Here is a 16,288-nt window from a genome sequence, read left to right on the forward strand (position 1 = left end):
AGTGAACTTAACAGGAGATTGGTTGCTAATTCAGTTAGCGAAATAGTAAGGGAAAGATACATCAGTGCTGGTTACAGAGGTACAGTAACACACTGAAATGCATGGAAAGAAATTCTAGGCAACGTGAATGAAGTTTTCGTGGAGCAGATAGAGGGGGAACCTTCACAAGGAGAAGCAAGTCTGAACTTGTTCAGTGCTATTCAAAATGCTGTTATTGAAAAGCTGTTCTGCCCTCTGCCAATCACGTACCTGGATCTAGCACTGCAAAAGTGGTCGCAGGAGGTCCACTGCTGAGGAATTTTAAGTTAAATGAGACAGAGATAAGTTAAAAGGACCTCAAGAGGGACAGCTGAAAGGCAAGGTGAAAAAAAAGAGATTCTCGTGCAGCTGCAGCATAGCAATGTATATACACACATCATGGGCTACTTAAACCTCTATAAAGACTTTTCTCCACATACCTAAATCTCTGCTGCCACTACCAAGAAGACTTTTGCTCTTACTGCCACGTGTTGTTTCGTTTTCAGGATTATGATCCCCTGTAGGCTGTGCCCTGTTTCACAACTGGATTTCTGTCAGGTTCACAACTTACCTTGTCATTGCTGATTCTGTGAACTGCACATGCTGACTTAGCTTTTGCTCTGTATGTTTTAGACTTTCAACTGTAAATGCTACCAAAAAAATTGAGTTGGAAAACTTGTTGTCAGTGTATGCACAAAATTTTTCATCAAAGAAATGCTGCTTTGTCAATTAATCTTTCATTATGGATCATTTAATAATGGAAAGAAGTTTAATGAATAAACCTTTATAACTGTAGATACAACTAGCACCTTTTCTTGGCTAAAAGAAGAAAGATTCAAGCATGACAGCTTTATCATTTTTAATTGATAAGGGCCGTGTACATATTTCCTTCTTCTTGGTTTTAGGCCTGAGGAGTTCATATGCTAGTCAACACAGTCAGTTAGGACAAGAACTGCGATCAGCTGTATCTCCTGACTTGCACATCACCCCTATCTATGAAGGCAGAACTTACTACAGCCCCGTGTACCGTAGTCCAAATCATGGAACAATCGAGCTCCACCAGGGATCCCAGTCAGCCTTGTATCGAACGGGGTCAGGTGGGTAAAGGGCTTCCAAAGCTCTTCCGTTGATTGTGTCCCAAAGTCATGCTTAATTTACTTACTGGAGTTTTCTTGGAACCTATGGCATAGAGGAGAACATATATGAGATGTATGCCAGTTTAAAAGGAAAAACTAGACATTATAAATTAATGGAGGTAGAAACTGGGTTTGAAGGACTTAAAATAACCAGCAGGAATTAAAAAGCTTTTGTGATGTTTGCAAGAAATACTTGAGGCTATATATCAGTGTCAGCTTAGGGTCAGAATATTTTGTTTGATATCACATGCTCAGGTATATCCAAGCAAAGCGTATTTCATGACAAAAAATTTGTTGCTTCCTCTTGCATTCTCTGTGCATCATTCTCTTACGAACTGAGTTTGTTCATATTTTTTTTATTCATCAGTACAGTAAAATGATAGCTTGCACACTTAGATTACCTACTGCATCTTTCACAGTAAAAATACTGTTTTTACCTAACTTCTCAGCAAAGGATAATGTTAAAATACTGTATCTGAAGATTGTATATTGAAACTGAAATATTTCTGTAGTATTTCATAGAATTACTACTCATATATTATGAAGTGCATAGGCATTAGATTAGTATTAGAACTGATTTTCTGTAAAGAGAAATGTAATACATGTTGCAGTGCAGTTTGTTCTTTAAGTTTGATTAATAATTTGTATAGTGGAGTGATTTCCAAAAAATCTAAAAATATTAGAGTGATTTAACTAAGTAACTCTCTAGAAGTATTTATGGAAAAGTGTCCGATTCGTATGTCATGTTTTCACACATTTGAAAATTGCTTTTTAATGTTTTTTAATGTGACTGAAATACTAAGAGTATGGAATATTGAAGGAGGCAACAGGTTTTGCAGTTCTCCTGTCTTCTACCACCTAGAGGAAACAAGTTTGTCAGGAGGTGCCAATGAGGAAATATGACCAGAAATTGGAATTCTCTGTTTACTTGTCTACCTCATATCACTTACCCTGGAAGAACAAAAGCTACCACAACACCTCTGTTAAGCAGGAAGATACATGTTCCTGGTTTTGAAACGACCAGCTTAATCTTTGAAATCATCTTGTTAGCTTTTTGTCGGGGAAAATGTACGCGTAGTTGGGAAAAGGAAAATATCATATAAACTATGTAAATTTTTGGTTACTTATTTTTCCTTTTTTGTTTTAGTACAGTTGGAAAATTGACATTACTGTTAGCAATTGAATTTTATTACAAACCTTGAAAACATTTCACATCCTGATTTCTGCTTGATGGCACAAGATGCATTTCTTACTTTAAATACTTGTTGAGGCAAGCTGAGGCATAAGCCTGATTCCACCAAACCTTTAGTTCTGTAACTAACCTCTCTGTCTTCCCTGAGACATTGAGTAATTGCTCCCTTAAATCTGGCGATAGCTTTCAACATTGAGCACGCTACATGTTTTTAGGACTGATTTTTTTTTTTTTTTGCTTACATTTTTAACCACGTATTGCCTCTTCTCTTCAATAGACATTTGTTACCTAGTTTGTTTTAATACTGATTTTATACTAGGAGTCGGAAATCTGCAAAGATCATCCAGTCAGCGTAGCACACTCACATACCAAAGAAATAATTATGCTCTGAACACAACAGCTACCTATGCGGAACCCTACAGGTCAATGCAGTATCGACTGTCAGAGTCCAGTTATAACAGGCTGCAGCATGCAACGCCCGCCGATGATGGGACCACGCGATCTCCATCCATAGACAGCATTCAGAAAGACCCCAGGCAAGTCCATTTGTGCTTTCAAGAATCGTACATATTTGCCGTAATAAGATTTTTAATACATTCCTTGAATACATATGGCACTTTGTTGTGCATATTCCAGTTTCACATTGTTTAAGCAATCATGACTATTTCAGATATTAAGATCTATACCTTTATAGCCAAAGTAATAAGCGCAGTCTACTTGTTACCATAAGAAAGAGCAGCTTTTATGCATTTAGGTATTATTACATTTTTCTTGTGTTTATTTTCACATAGAAGTTATTACAGAAAACACTTACAAATTTGATGAGAAATGACTCGATTATTCCAAATATTTTTGAGTAACACTACAGAGCAACCTGTAATATTGTTGTAGTAAGTTTTCTCTTTATGGGAATAGGAATCAGGGTTTGAAAATTAGAAAGTACATGCCTAATTTATTTGAATGAATTTTTCATGAGCAGCCTGCTTAAATTTCAGAATAAGTTTAAAAATGTTATATAAATGTACCATTTTGAAAGCGAATGCACATTCATATTTTTAAAATAGTTACTAGTTTGATGTTGTAAATGTATGTACGCAGTGCGGGCATGTGACAAGTGCAATAATATCGTGACAACTTATTAGAGGCACTATTCATTGAAACGTATTTTAAAATGGGAGTATCAAAACCCAGTCCATGCAAAGCTTGGAGGGATTTACGGTAATATTTATCTTCAGTATGAGTATGTGATGGCTAGAAATTCCAGTCCGTCCGAGTTCACTGAGGCAGCTCCAAGACACTCCTTGGCCATGAAAGCCCATTACGCATTCTGCTGGTGTAGAAGGAACTGAAAGCAGAGCACCTCATACTGGAGGTATGGAGTCCAGTGATGGCTCCGGCGTCTTTCGCATGGAAACGTTAGGGCACCAGACAAACTTTGTTAGTTTTGCATGGAAACGTTGGGGCACAAACTAACTAACAAAACAAACTTAGAAAAAAGATAGCTAACAGCTATGGTCAGACTAGAGTCTTACACTGAAATCTTTTGGGCTTCCTGTGTTACAGAAGGCTCATAGCATGATTCACTTATTTTTCTAGTTTGGCCCTGTTCTTCAGTCTTGAAAACAAAAGCGCTGGTTTTAATAGATTTTGTTGTTCTGTTTATTAGTGGAAATTAATATATTTATTTTTTTTAATAGATATTGAGAGACTGGATTAATTTCACTTAACTGAATGGTACATTCATCGAAATGATGTTGATAGGATAATCTTGCCTCTAAGCAGTAATGGTTGCTAGCTGCATGCTACTGCTGGCCTGTTCTGGCATGGCTTACAAGAGAAGTTACTTATAATAGGGATGCTTCCCATTCATAACAGGGAACTTTAAAGAAATTCTGACTCAGTTTTCATTGCTGATGCACCTTCTTATCTTGTAGTTTCACAGTGGAATAGTTTTACCTTACATTTTAATCTGTTTCGGTTTCTGGTTTGCATATCGTGCTATTGCAGAGGTTAGGCTAGTGTGTTACAATAGCCTCAAACTGGACTACTTGAAAGCATCACTCTAGAATAAGAGTGAGGGAGCATTCAGAAAGCTACTGGTTTTATTAGAAAGGCAGTTTTCCCTACGGTCTTCCTATCATTAGTATGGAGAAATAAACCTCTAAGTTGTTGGGCAGTTCAAAGTAGGCACAGAACTCAACTTTCCCTTTTTGGTGACTGTAGGAACCCTGGGGAAACCCGACTGGCCAGGCTAGCATTAGCTTTGAATAGCTCCCAAAATACTCTTCTTGGAACGTCTTTTTTAATTTACTTGGATTTTTGAGCATGGGAAAACTTGGATACTACTTTTTTTTTTTTTCCTTCTCAACCTTCCTTTACAGAAGGAAGATAGCCCAGCAAATATTAATATTTCTAAATCTGTGAATTGCGCAGGGATATGTTTTTAACGTTTAATCCTTTTCCAGGATTTGTCTGCTCTAAATCATTTTGTTTAACAAAGGAAATTTTATTTTAATGATTTTAAGTTTACAATCCCGGAATAACTCAAATTATGCAAACTTCCTGCACCCGATCACGATGATGAAATTTCAGGCTGCGCAGCTTTTGTTGAAGTATAATTGACTTCAGAGTAGGAAGAACGTTGAGCACTGAGAAAAAAATGTTGTGTGGAAGAGCTGCCCCTGAGCAGCATTGCTAAGTGGATATCTGTTGCATTATATATTTAAGTTTGGGGGGATTTATGTAGGTTGCAGTGTTTGAGTTGGTATAATCTTAGTGTGTGTATATATATATATTTGTGTGATCAACACCAAGCTAACTGAAGAACATAGGATATAAAGCATCCTTTTGCAGTTGGAAGACTAAAAGGTGATGTGACTCATAGTTATTCTAATATACCTGTTTTTCCTCCTAGCCCTGATATTCCAGAACAAAATCAGAATTGTTGAAAAACACTTAAGATGCTCTAATAATTTTACTTAGTAAATAAACATACATTTATAACTAATGCTTTCTCTTGAATGTGTTCATCTAACGAAGGGAGTTTGCTTGGCGAGATCCAGAACTGCCTGAAGTCATTCACATGCTTCAGCACCAGTTCCCGTCGGTTCAGGCGAATGCAGCCGCCTACCTGCAGCACCTGTGCTTTGGGGATAACAAAGTCAAAACGGAGGTACTGTACTGAGTGTGTTTCTGTTCCTGGGGAAACTATAAAGAAAAACTAGATCTCTCACCTCTTTTTGGTTTTATTCATCATAACATGGTATTTTGGGGCCTTTTGTGTTTCTGTTTGTACCAAATGTATGATAATACTGAAGTACCTAGGTGTGTGTAATTACACACACAAAGATCTTTCCTGTCATAAGAGGCTGCATGGAAATCATATGAAAATATTTTACATTGAAGTTGTGTAATCTAGCAGAAATGTAAAGTATGTTTACCAGAGCCTGGTTTTGTGTAGCCTGTTGATGACTGGAGACTAAGGAAAACAAGAATTCTGTAAGGCTTTCCACTGGTTTTGATCAAGATATTTTAAGGCATCATAGGAAATGAGTGAGCTGTCAAGCAAAGGAAAGAAATCCAACCCTAGAAATATATAGAGGATAGTATTTATGTCAGAATGCTGTGAAGGAAGGATACATCTGAGTGAAAATTCAGATTATTATTCAGATTTCTAGAAACTGTTTGCATTTGAAGAGCTGCTCTTTTTGCAGAGCAGCTATGAGTTACTGATCTGAAGGCATTTGCTTTTTTGTTCGTATCATATGTGTGTGTTATCTGTTACTTTCAGTATAAATATTATTTATGTTAATAAAATGTTGGTGCAATTTTTATAAGATAGCCCAACATAATTCACTGTTGCTGGAAGGCAGATGAAAAGATGGTGGTGGTTTTGATGTTCTGTTAAAGATCGTAGTGATAATCAGATGTAGACAGATTCATAAGATAGTCTTGCTGTTTTATAAGGGATATGACAGCTTATTTAGGAATTCTTGGGATATTATTTGTCTGCACATGTTCATCTATAGGAGATCTTGTTTTTCTTCACTCTTTTCATTTTCATTATTACAGAATTTGTTTTAGAAATTATGGAATATCTGCTTTACTTTTTTCAAAAAATACACAAAACTAAAAGAAATACGCCAAAGTTTAAGCAGAATTTGAATGTGAAGCTAATTTGTATGTCATACATGAAGTGGTGTCTCAATTGTTTATCCTACTTAGCATTAGAAATATTTGATATATTTTTAAATCAGTTCAGGTATAAAGGGTTATAGACATATGATACCATATAATCAAGCTCATAAAACCTTATCCAAAGAAAAAGGTCATCTTTTTGATTTAGAAGACAAAATGAGTTACAGTAGTCAGAGACACAACTGTAAATGTAGCCTGCCTTCCAGTTAGCGTGTGGAATTTTGGAACAGAAAATTGCTCCTTTTCAAACAGAGAAGATTTATGTACTGGCAGTTATTTCTTTTGAATGGGAATAATCAGCCGTTAGAAATTCTTAGAATACTATGACAGAAAGAATGCAATTGTTTGCCTTCTAGGAGAAAAGAATATTCCTGGGCTTTTGGGAAAGCGAGCCTTATGGCAGTGTTTCCTGATGAGGCTTTCAGTCTCGTAAGAAGCAGCTGTGCCTTGGGTTGGGATGGTGGGTAGGGATCCGCACGTTTTGAAAGCACGCTGGTATCTGTGGCAATAGGAAAGCTGCAATTCACGTTACCTTCAAAGCAGAGGCCAGCGCAAGAAGCTATTTGGAATCGGAAAGGATTGTAATTATTTTAGTGCCAATGTCAGTAAAGCCTTATTTGAGGACTGCTTTTGTATTTTCATGCATTATTTAAATTTATTATTTTATTGCTGTGGTAAAGACCAGATTAATTTGCTAGACTATTAAGGATATTAAAAGCCTAGCAAAATGAGCTAGAATGCTTGCATTGCTAAAACCTGAAGGTAAGCATAAGAAACTGCTTATTGTGAGGAGGAACCTTTACCATTTAAATTAGCTATGAAACTATACAGAATGAATAAATTACACTTTCATGTAATGAATATCTATCTGTAAATACATACTATACTGATTTATTAGTTCATGAATGTATGATTTTACAAGTATACTGATTTTTTTTTTTAAATTTAGAAATGGAAACGTCTGTTCAAACTAGCAAGAGCTGCTATGTTTTAAACTAGTTAATGACTCAGCAAAATATAAATCTTAAGAATGGATTTCTAGTCCAGTTTTATTTTGAGTTATATACACAAAAACTAACCCATCAAGTTTTGAGAAAAGATTGAAAAAACAATAAAGCTATTTTGTCAGTTGTAACTTGTATCTGTATCATGGATGAGTACTGTAGATGTAGTGTTTGATGTGCTGTATTGACATACAAGAGGGAGATTTAACTGAGAAGTATGTATAGTTATTTGTTGCTTTATTTTTTAGTAACAGAAATAAGAATGACTTGCCTTGAAAAAGAACAACTCTCTAAATTATTTTTTTTTATAGCATCCTGCTTTCAATGTAGTCTGTATCAAATAAATAATCTATAAGGTAATATTCATTTCTGAGCTACAGAAATCTTGCAGGGTGAATAACTTTAAGCTTAAAGTCCACTGAATGCCTTTAGATTCAGATTCCTGGTAGCTTTTGTCATAGCAGTGGCTTGTCTAATTGATCAACGCCAAATTTTATATCCCCTGGTCACTTATGTTTTTATTGAGAATAATTTTATTCTCCTTGTGTTATGGCCAGTAAAAGACACTGAACTTTTAAAGCCAAAAATCCATGAAAACTTGTACACAATAGTGTATTCCAAATAGCCTTGTGGCTTGCCAAACTCGTCGTTATACAGGTTAGAATAGAAAAGGGGCCTCTAAAAGTGCTTCCAGTGCTGAACTAGAGAATCCTTAGGACTATCATGTTTTAGACCTCTTCTAACGGTTTGGCCCAGAATCACATCCCGTATAAGCAAAGTATTCAGGAATGATGGTACCTCTTTCTTTTCACCACAGGATCTCCTTCTAGGGCAGCAGCAGTTTAGCTGCTGTAGGTGGGGGGGTTTTACAGAGATCCTGTGCCAACTTTGTTAGGCTTATTCTCCGGATAGTATGGCACTAAAGTTACTGTCCCCTGCTGAAGTAATACCAGGTTATAATAGGTCAATCTTACATTGCAAAATAGCTCATATTTTTTAAAACAGTTCATAGAAAATATTTTGGGAGCTTTTTGGTGGTGATTTTTAATGTAAAAGTAATGTTAATCTTGTAAGTTAGTTATCTCTCTAAAATATTTTTTTATTCAGTAAATATTACAGAATTCTAAAATACTTTAATCTTTTATCATTTCTCTAAGTTATTTTGAAGAAAGAAAGTAGTACCTGGAAATGAGATCTCAAAACACAATGTTAAATTTTTTGAAAAATATATAAGAGAATAAATGCAACTAACCTGCTTAAAGCAAACAATATAAAAATTTCTTTTTGTTTTACAAAATCTCTGCAGAGTAGACCTTCCTTTTAAATAGAACTCCAGATATGCCAATAGGACTGGATATATGCTAATTTGAACTGATTTTTGTGTGTGTGTAGCTAAGTGTAAAAGTTGGCGGTTAAATCTTTGCAACTTCTCATTTCTAGTATTCCCTAAAGAGATATTCTGAGGTATGGGAAATTACTTTAAAAACTGCATTACTGAAAACAAAACTTTAGCAGTAACAATTCTTCTCTGAACACAGCAAATGACTGAAAATGTCCTTTTCGACAAGGACGTGAGTGGTTCGCAGGAATTTTCAGTACAGTGTAACAATCAAGTTATTAAGATTTACCAACAATGTTTCTTCTTGAAGTAGAATGGAATGTACTATTTTTATAAAAATAAAAGCCTTTTAAATCTGTAGAGTGAAATGGGTGAAATCAGTGGGTGCTGATGTTCCCGACATTCCATGTTCTAGGTATGTCGGCTGGGAGGAATCAAGCACCTGGTTGATCTCTTGGATCACAGAGTCCTGGAAGTTCAGAAGAACGCTTGCGGCGCACTGAGAAACCTTGTTTACGGGAAGTCTACTGATGAAAACAAAATAGCAATGAAGAATGTTGGTGGGATACCTGCCCTTTTGCGATTGTTGAGAAAATCTGTCGATGCCGAAATAAAAGAGCTTGTAACAGGTAAGTTTTGAATAGAAACAAGCAGAGAACTATAATACAGATTATTTTTCTAAAGTGGCCAAGACTGGAATAACTGGTAAGTGACTGGAATGGAATATATCGACTGGATTTTTATTTGTGCATTGGTATTTTTTTGTGAATACCAAATCACTTATTTTGATTACTGACAGTTAAAGTATTAGCATAGAAGTATAGATTCACTGGGAGAAGTGAATCTTGAGGGAGTTGCACTACAGCTCCACTTAAAACAAATTTTCCCCTGGTATGATTGTCCTACAGACACAGCTTGGTCTTGGATAGGTATTTCTTTATTGACTCCTAACATTTGTTTTATTACAGGCTTTATTTTTTATCATCTGCTGACAACAGCTTTAAATAAGGTCTTGCAGAATTCTTAAGATGGACCCAAACTATGTAAATGTGTGTTAAAGTACAGACAGAAAATTGCACGTATGCAAATTATAGAAGCATCTCAGTGCCCAGCCTGCTAGTAGAGTCGTGGCACGTGACTGTGTACACACTCCTAGTCTCTTCAGTACGAGGTAGCAGATTTAGCTTATAACCCATGCACCTACTTGGCACTTGGTGCAGACAGAAAGCGCAGAAATAATAAATGATTTGCAGTTCTAACACATGAAGGAACTCCATTTCCATCAAAACAAGGTGGATTTGTTGGGTACTGCATACATCTGCTATCTCTTTTTCTTAGTGTGGGAGTGATTTGGCTATGAAGGTTTTAGGGGATTGAAAAATATGAGAAGATAGAAAAAAAAGCAGAGTTTTCACTTTGTTTAAACAGTTCCTTTCCAGTTTTAGTAGCTCCCTCTTTTGATTTTGTTAAGCTACGAAGCTAAACTAGTTACCTACTAAGCAAAGCTGCGCAACAGTGCGCAAGTTAGAAGTAACAGAGGTGTCATACTGGGAGCCTTTCCAAGTTATTGCCTTGTTTAGAAAAGCTATTAAGCAGGGAAAGGACTCTGTACAGAATGTATCCAAAGTATTTAAGTTTAAGTTCATATGCAGGTGTCGTGGTTTAACCCCAGCTGGCAACTAAGCACCACACAGCCTATTATTTTCCACATAAGCAAGCATTAAGATAACCTGCAGCTTTCATGTTCTCTCTAGAAGGATACAGTTTTTTCCTTAAGGAGTTATGTAAATGGAATACTTAAAACTAGAATTACACATTAGCTGCCTTGTCTGCTCTACAAAATTCATGTTTTATGCATCTAAATTACATGTGCTTTTAAGATGTTAGGGATGGTTCCACAGACAAAGCCAAAGTCAAATTCTTAATTATAGAAGGTATTTAGTCACTATTAAAAAAAAAAACAAACCCTACACTGTTATCTATCAAAAAAGGTATAGCACATCATCTGTAAGGAAAAAAAAAAACAGATTTTTCAAATAAATATGTTATTTAATTTGAATTATAATTAAAGGTGACTCCTTCAAAAAAGGTGACTCTTACTTTTTAACACACATATTTTTAATTTTTTTAACCAGCTACAACAAAATGGAAAGTTTTGACCCAGTTGTCTTCTAGTTAAGTCAGTGGCATTGACTTCTGTTAGAGTTAGAATGCTTGAGAAGAATCCAGAGCAGACTTTCGGAGCTTAGGGATTTTTAAATGCTTTCTATAAATAGCAATGTAAAGAAAAGAAATGGAAAAGATCCAATGATTATTTGTTTAATAATTAACAACCGCCACCTATGTCAGAACTAAAACTAGCACACCACACCCAGTTCACTATGTTCACAGATTAAGATAATGTAAATACAGTTAAATTAGTATCAGTCTACACCACTAGAAACACTACGTGTCTGACTTCTAGTTTAAAATTACCACTCTTCATTCCTGCTGTAGTTTATGCATCGTTTTTCATATAAAATGGATTTTCCAGTGTAACATTTCTTAAGGAAGTACAATGCTTTTTGTTTTCCTGAGGATGGTCTTTCTTCCTTACTAAATGAATTATACTTTCATTATCAGCAGTATCAATTGCCTTTGAAAGAGAACAGGTATATCTGGTGTCACTGCAAGTGACGTTCATCCGGTTTACTTTAATATGCAGTTAGATAGATGAAAACATTATTATCCCAGATAAGTGAAATTAGAATAACAAACTTCTTGCAATCTGTATAGCTATTTTTCACATGGATTCATTTATATAAAATTTGTGAGGAATTATGTAGTCAAAAGCAATCTTTTAAACTCAGAAATTATTTGGGAACATGCCCTAATGATTAACTATGATAAGTTTGAAAAACTAGCATACTGGGGGAGGGTTTAATTGCACAAACATGTTTTAGGGGAGTTAGAAAACAGTAGGAATACTGGGGTCTATATTTAATTAACAGTAACTGAAATGACACGATTGAAATGCAGGGAGATAAAGAAGTGGAAACTGAATGGAAAGCTACATTAAAAAATACAGAAAGCATAATTGCAAAACCACAAGAATGTTTTAAGAGGGAAGCAAGTAATCTTTTTAATGGCTATAGATTATTCAGAAAATAAAATGTGCTATGAAATCACTTTTCATAATCATTATATGAAAATGAAGTAATATTTTTTTAAAGCAAACGTCTTTAAAAGTTGGACTTTGGAATGCATTGGAAGAGGATAATTCTACACTGAGCTCGCTCCAGCTGCATGCAGTTTCCATTGCTGCTGACCCATGTCAGCCTTGCTGTCCCGTGCCCTGCAGTCAAAAAGTCCTTAGAGGGAAAATACCCTTTTTTTGGTAACTGCAACACATTTCATTAGATCTCAGCACAGCGCTTTCTGGAGGCTACTCTTTGTCACATTCCAGCACAGCTTCAGCACTAGCCAGCAGAAATATTGTTGGGGCCTTCCTGACTGTGTGCAAGAGCTCCACTCCCTAGCAAGTGACGTGAAGGATCTGCACTGGTTCGTGCTGTCTGGTTATGTTTTTACGTTGCAGTCAGCACAGTCTGGAATCCATCTGTGAATTTCAGGATCTCCTGTCTTGGAAGGCTTATACAGCAGAGAACTGTCTATGAGGTAGATATCAAAATATTGCATGTTCTTGAACCCAGACGCAGTTTTCTAACAATTGAGTTTATTTTCAAGAGACCTCAGAAACAGCCCTTTAGTATGTTAAAATGTGAGAAACATTGGTGTACTCCACTACTGTAAGTCTTCCAGAGAAAGTGAGTCAGATGCCTACCTTAATAGAGTAGTTTCTTGATTTTCATCAGATCTTTAGCAGCAGAGATGAGCCACAAACCGTGCCCTCCCCAGAGAGAGACGTCTGATCCAGTCTTTTGAATAGATGGTTTTCTGTTGGGATTCCTCCCTGAAACGTCAAGCAAGTGACAGTGCTGAACTTGGGGAGTGGTACGATTTTATAGCTGGAAGGAAGGATGAGCACAAATTCCAGCAACAATTAATCACTAGCTTAGCTGTATGGTAAAGCTCTGTCCTTAAAGGGGAAAGAGGTTGCTGTTGATGGTCCTGGCAATTCTTCATAGTTTATTTCTTCAAATTAGTACTACCTCAGCCAGTTCAGTTGAGAAATGCTGTTCTCTGTCCAGCAGCACGATCTTTTGTATACACAGTGTCATCTTTGTGAGAGATTGCATTCTTGCAGCAGTTGACACTGTGCATTGTTGCTTGTGTATTTTTGGAAAAGGGACCCTGGGTTCTGCAGTTCCAGGCAACCCAAGGGAACTTGGGAGAAAGTACAGAAACAGCTGCAAGTCCCACGCAGTTTTGCAAACTAAGCACTCTGTGAAATGGGTATAGTTTCCTGTCACAACTTTCACGTTACTATAATATTTACCTCAATTCTACTCTGCATACAGTCCGAAGTACTTTGCAGGTTTTACACAATGGATCACAGAGGTAGCGTATGATCATCCATGTTCAGCAGCCGACCTCCAAGCTGGTGCAGCTGCTGAAGAACTCTCGATAAACCTGCTCCCCCTTTGGTTAACGCTACCTGATGTGAGCAGCGGCAGTGGAACTCATTGCAGTAAACTCGTCTAGGGTCTTAAAAATCTGGATTAAAATGCCAAGATTCAAAACCAAAATGAAGCATGAAAAAATGTGGCTGGATACAGAGGAGAGACAAAGTTCTTTGCCGCTGGCAATGCCAAGGTTCCATGAGTAGCTGAGCCCCCACAACACCCCAGAGTACAAAGCCATCCAGCAAGGAATGAGCAAATCATACTTTTCTCTTTCCCATCCAGAAATTTTATCTGCCGACTTTTCGTTTGTATTGGTTTTTTGTTTGGTTGGTTGGTTGGTATTTTTAACCCATGACTTAAGCTTGACTTTAAACAGCTAAAGCTGTTGACTGAGGAGACAGAGATCATTATGCATTGATGTCTTGTAGTCCTAATGAAATTGCTGGCTTACCATATACATTTCATGTATTCTCTGAATTAGGTAACAAAATAAAGCTTTGAAGAGTTATCACATAAGGGATTTTCTGGACAGAGCAATTATTTTACAATTTTACAATCCTATTACAGTTGCTTAAGTTACATCAGTAATGTAACCAATTCAACACCGAACCCGTAACCAGCAGAAACAAACTGACAAAAGCAAACCCTTACAACACTAAAAGCTACTGAATCAGAGAGAAGGTGGTTTTTAATTTTCCTCACGCTTCATTGCTATCTATTGGAAAAGACAGGTTTATCACCTGAAAATATTGCTATAGGTCCAAGGCCAGAAGGATTATGAATAAAGATAGAAAATTTTGTATATCAGAACAGTCGATACACAATTGTCTTAATATTTTTCCCTGAGAAGAAAATGTTAGAGACAAGGAGATGTTAGGAGTTATTTCCCATGAAACAACTTCTCTTGGTTAAGGAACATCGCTAGCCTGTCATCCATGAGGCGCTGCTAAGGATCAACAAACTCCTTCGGTCCCAGCTTACTTTTGATGAGCAGTGAGAAAGATGAAGCCAAAGTTCTGCTTACAAATTACAGCTCTTCTAGTAACTCCAGCAACTGCTAGTAAAGTGGCTGAGGATCAAAACAATTATTTATCTTGCCTGCTTAATTTTTGCTGTTACAGAAGCTAACCAGTCTCGTCCAAGTTCAGTCCAGGAGTGGATGTAAAATTCTTATTATGAAGAAAAGTGATGATTTGTAAGTGAAGTAGCCAACATTTGACGCAGTTAGGTTTGCTGGTTTTGTATATTGCTGTAAAGTAGCATCTACTGGTTTTCTTGCTCCAGGGCCCAAAGACTTAAAGCAGCATTGCTGTGATAGGCATTGACCTTTAAAAATCAATAAAAATAAAACCTTGTATTTCATGAGGTGCTTACAGTCTGTGACCACAAAACTGTTGCAAATCTGAGAAATTCTAGATAACAAGCTATTAACTTTTATACTAATTAATAAAATATTTACGTGTGGTATGCTGCTATTGCACTATTTTCTGCATTCCATACACCTTACCACATAATGGTAGAAAAAGGCCAGTGAAATTTCATAGACATTAGTTTCATACTTCTGCGTTTCAGTAAGATCAGCTATGATCTACTTCACTATTAGTTTCTACTGTATATTACATACTTCGCTGTTAGTTTTCAGCTGATGCTGCCATTTGTAAAGTAAATGAAAGAGCACTATGTTTGTGCTATTACAAGGCTAGTCTTCTTCCGTACCTTAGTATAGGAGATGAAGCTTACTGCATTTATTAATCTGTGACTGGAGTTTTAAATATAATTTATTTTAATTCTATAGAAAGCCATCAGTTTGTATGCTTGAATATGTTACTCCTGAGTAATTTCCAGCAATTTTATAGAGATCTTTTTTTTGGAGGGCGGGAGGTGTTAAAAAATCATAGCAGTGTTTTTTCCATATTTATGCTAGTTCTAGTGCTTTCATTGTTGTATTTGGAAAGTTTAGGTAGAAACATGTTTGTTTCCTTACAAGCTGATAAATCTGGATTTGTACTAGGTAATCACATGACCTTTTATTTCAGGATTTATAATTGCAGTTGAGAAGACATCAAGTTGTCTAAATTAATGATTCTTTTCAGTTGTTTGCCTAAAGGATACTGTTCTTAGAATAGGGCTAGTAGAAGGAATGGTAAAGGTATCAAAAGAAAATGTCCATATATTTTTCTTGAGTGGTATATGACACCAACGTGTTTCAACAGTAATATAAGATATACTTCATATACACGGAGTTCTTTATGTCAACACAATAGAAAAGTGAATGCTAGTGTTGATTTGAGTTACACTGGAATAGAAATTACCAGATTGCTGAGCTTTACAAAGAACAGCAGCTTTGGACACGCAGCCTTCCCAAGCTCAGATTACAGTAGGTAAGTGCTATAAGAACACAGAGCTGCTCTTTTTCCTTCTGTTACTACAATTCATTATAGGCGAAATCTTGACCCTTGCAGATCTAAATTAGCATACTACCTTCCATACGTTAGAGCACCAAGTGAGGCATTTCACAGCTGTTGTCGGGTCATGGGTTCCAGTAATACTCTCCTGAGCCCAGTATAGTAATCTTGGGCATAATCACAGATCCATCTGGCTACACATACTTTGCTTGCATCCGTTCCAGCCCAGAGCATTATGTGCAGCAAGCAGCATATAGAAACAGACTGTTACTATTTAGTGTGTTGAAAAAACAGTTCATTGTAAATAATTTCTCCCCAGTTGAAAGAGCCCTATGGAACATTATGAAAATTCAATTGATTTTTCAGTATTTCTATGACCTATCCACATGCAGTGGGATTTGATTAGAAACAGTTGCTATCACTAAATGCAAT

General features: G+C 36.3%; 1 protein-coding gene across 3 annotated transcripts in view; it reads left to right on the plus strand.

Annotated features, from left to right (window-relative positions):
• The window catches only part of PKP4 (plakophilin 4), a gene marked incomplete at its 5' end in the record, with an annotated part of 74,498 nt that overhangs the window by 35,191 nt on the left and 23,019 nt on the right, over positions 1–16,288 (plus strand). For 2 of the 3 annotated variants that reach the window (XM_082312558.1, XM_082312557.1), the window contains 4 exons: positions 924–1,115; positions 2,666–2,886; positions 5,390–5,518; positions 9,302–9,515. In XM_082312558.1, the coding sequence (XP_082168684.1) occupies positions 924–1,115; positions 2,666–2,886; positions 5,390–5,518; positions 9,302–9,515 (756 nt within the window). The remainder of the gene's footprint in view (positions 1–923; positions 1,116–2,665; positions 2,887–5,389; positions 5,519–9,301; positions 9,516–16,288) is intronic. The other variant, XM_082312556.1, reaches the window with a different exon arrangement.

This window comes from Platalea leucorodia (genome assembly GCF_965183815.1).
Source record: "Platalea leucorodia genome assembly, chromosome: 5".
NCBI lineage: Eukaryota > Metazoa > Chordata > Aves > Pelecaniformes > Threskiornithidae > Platalea > Platalea leucorodia.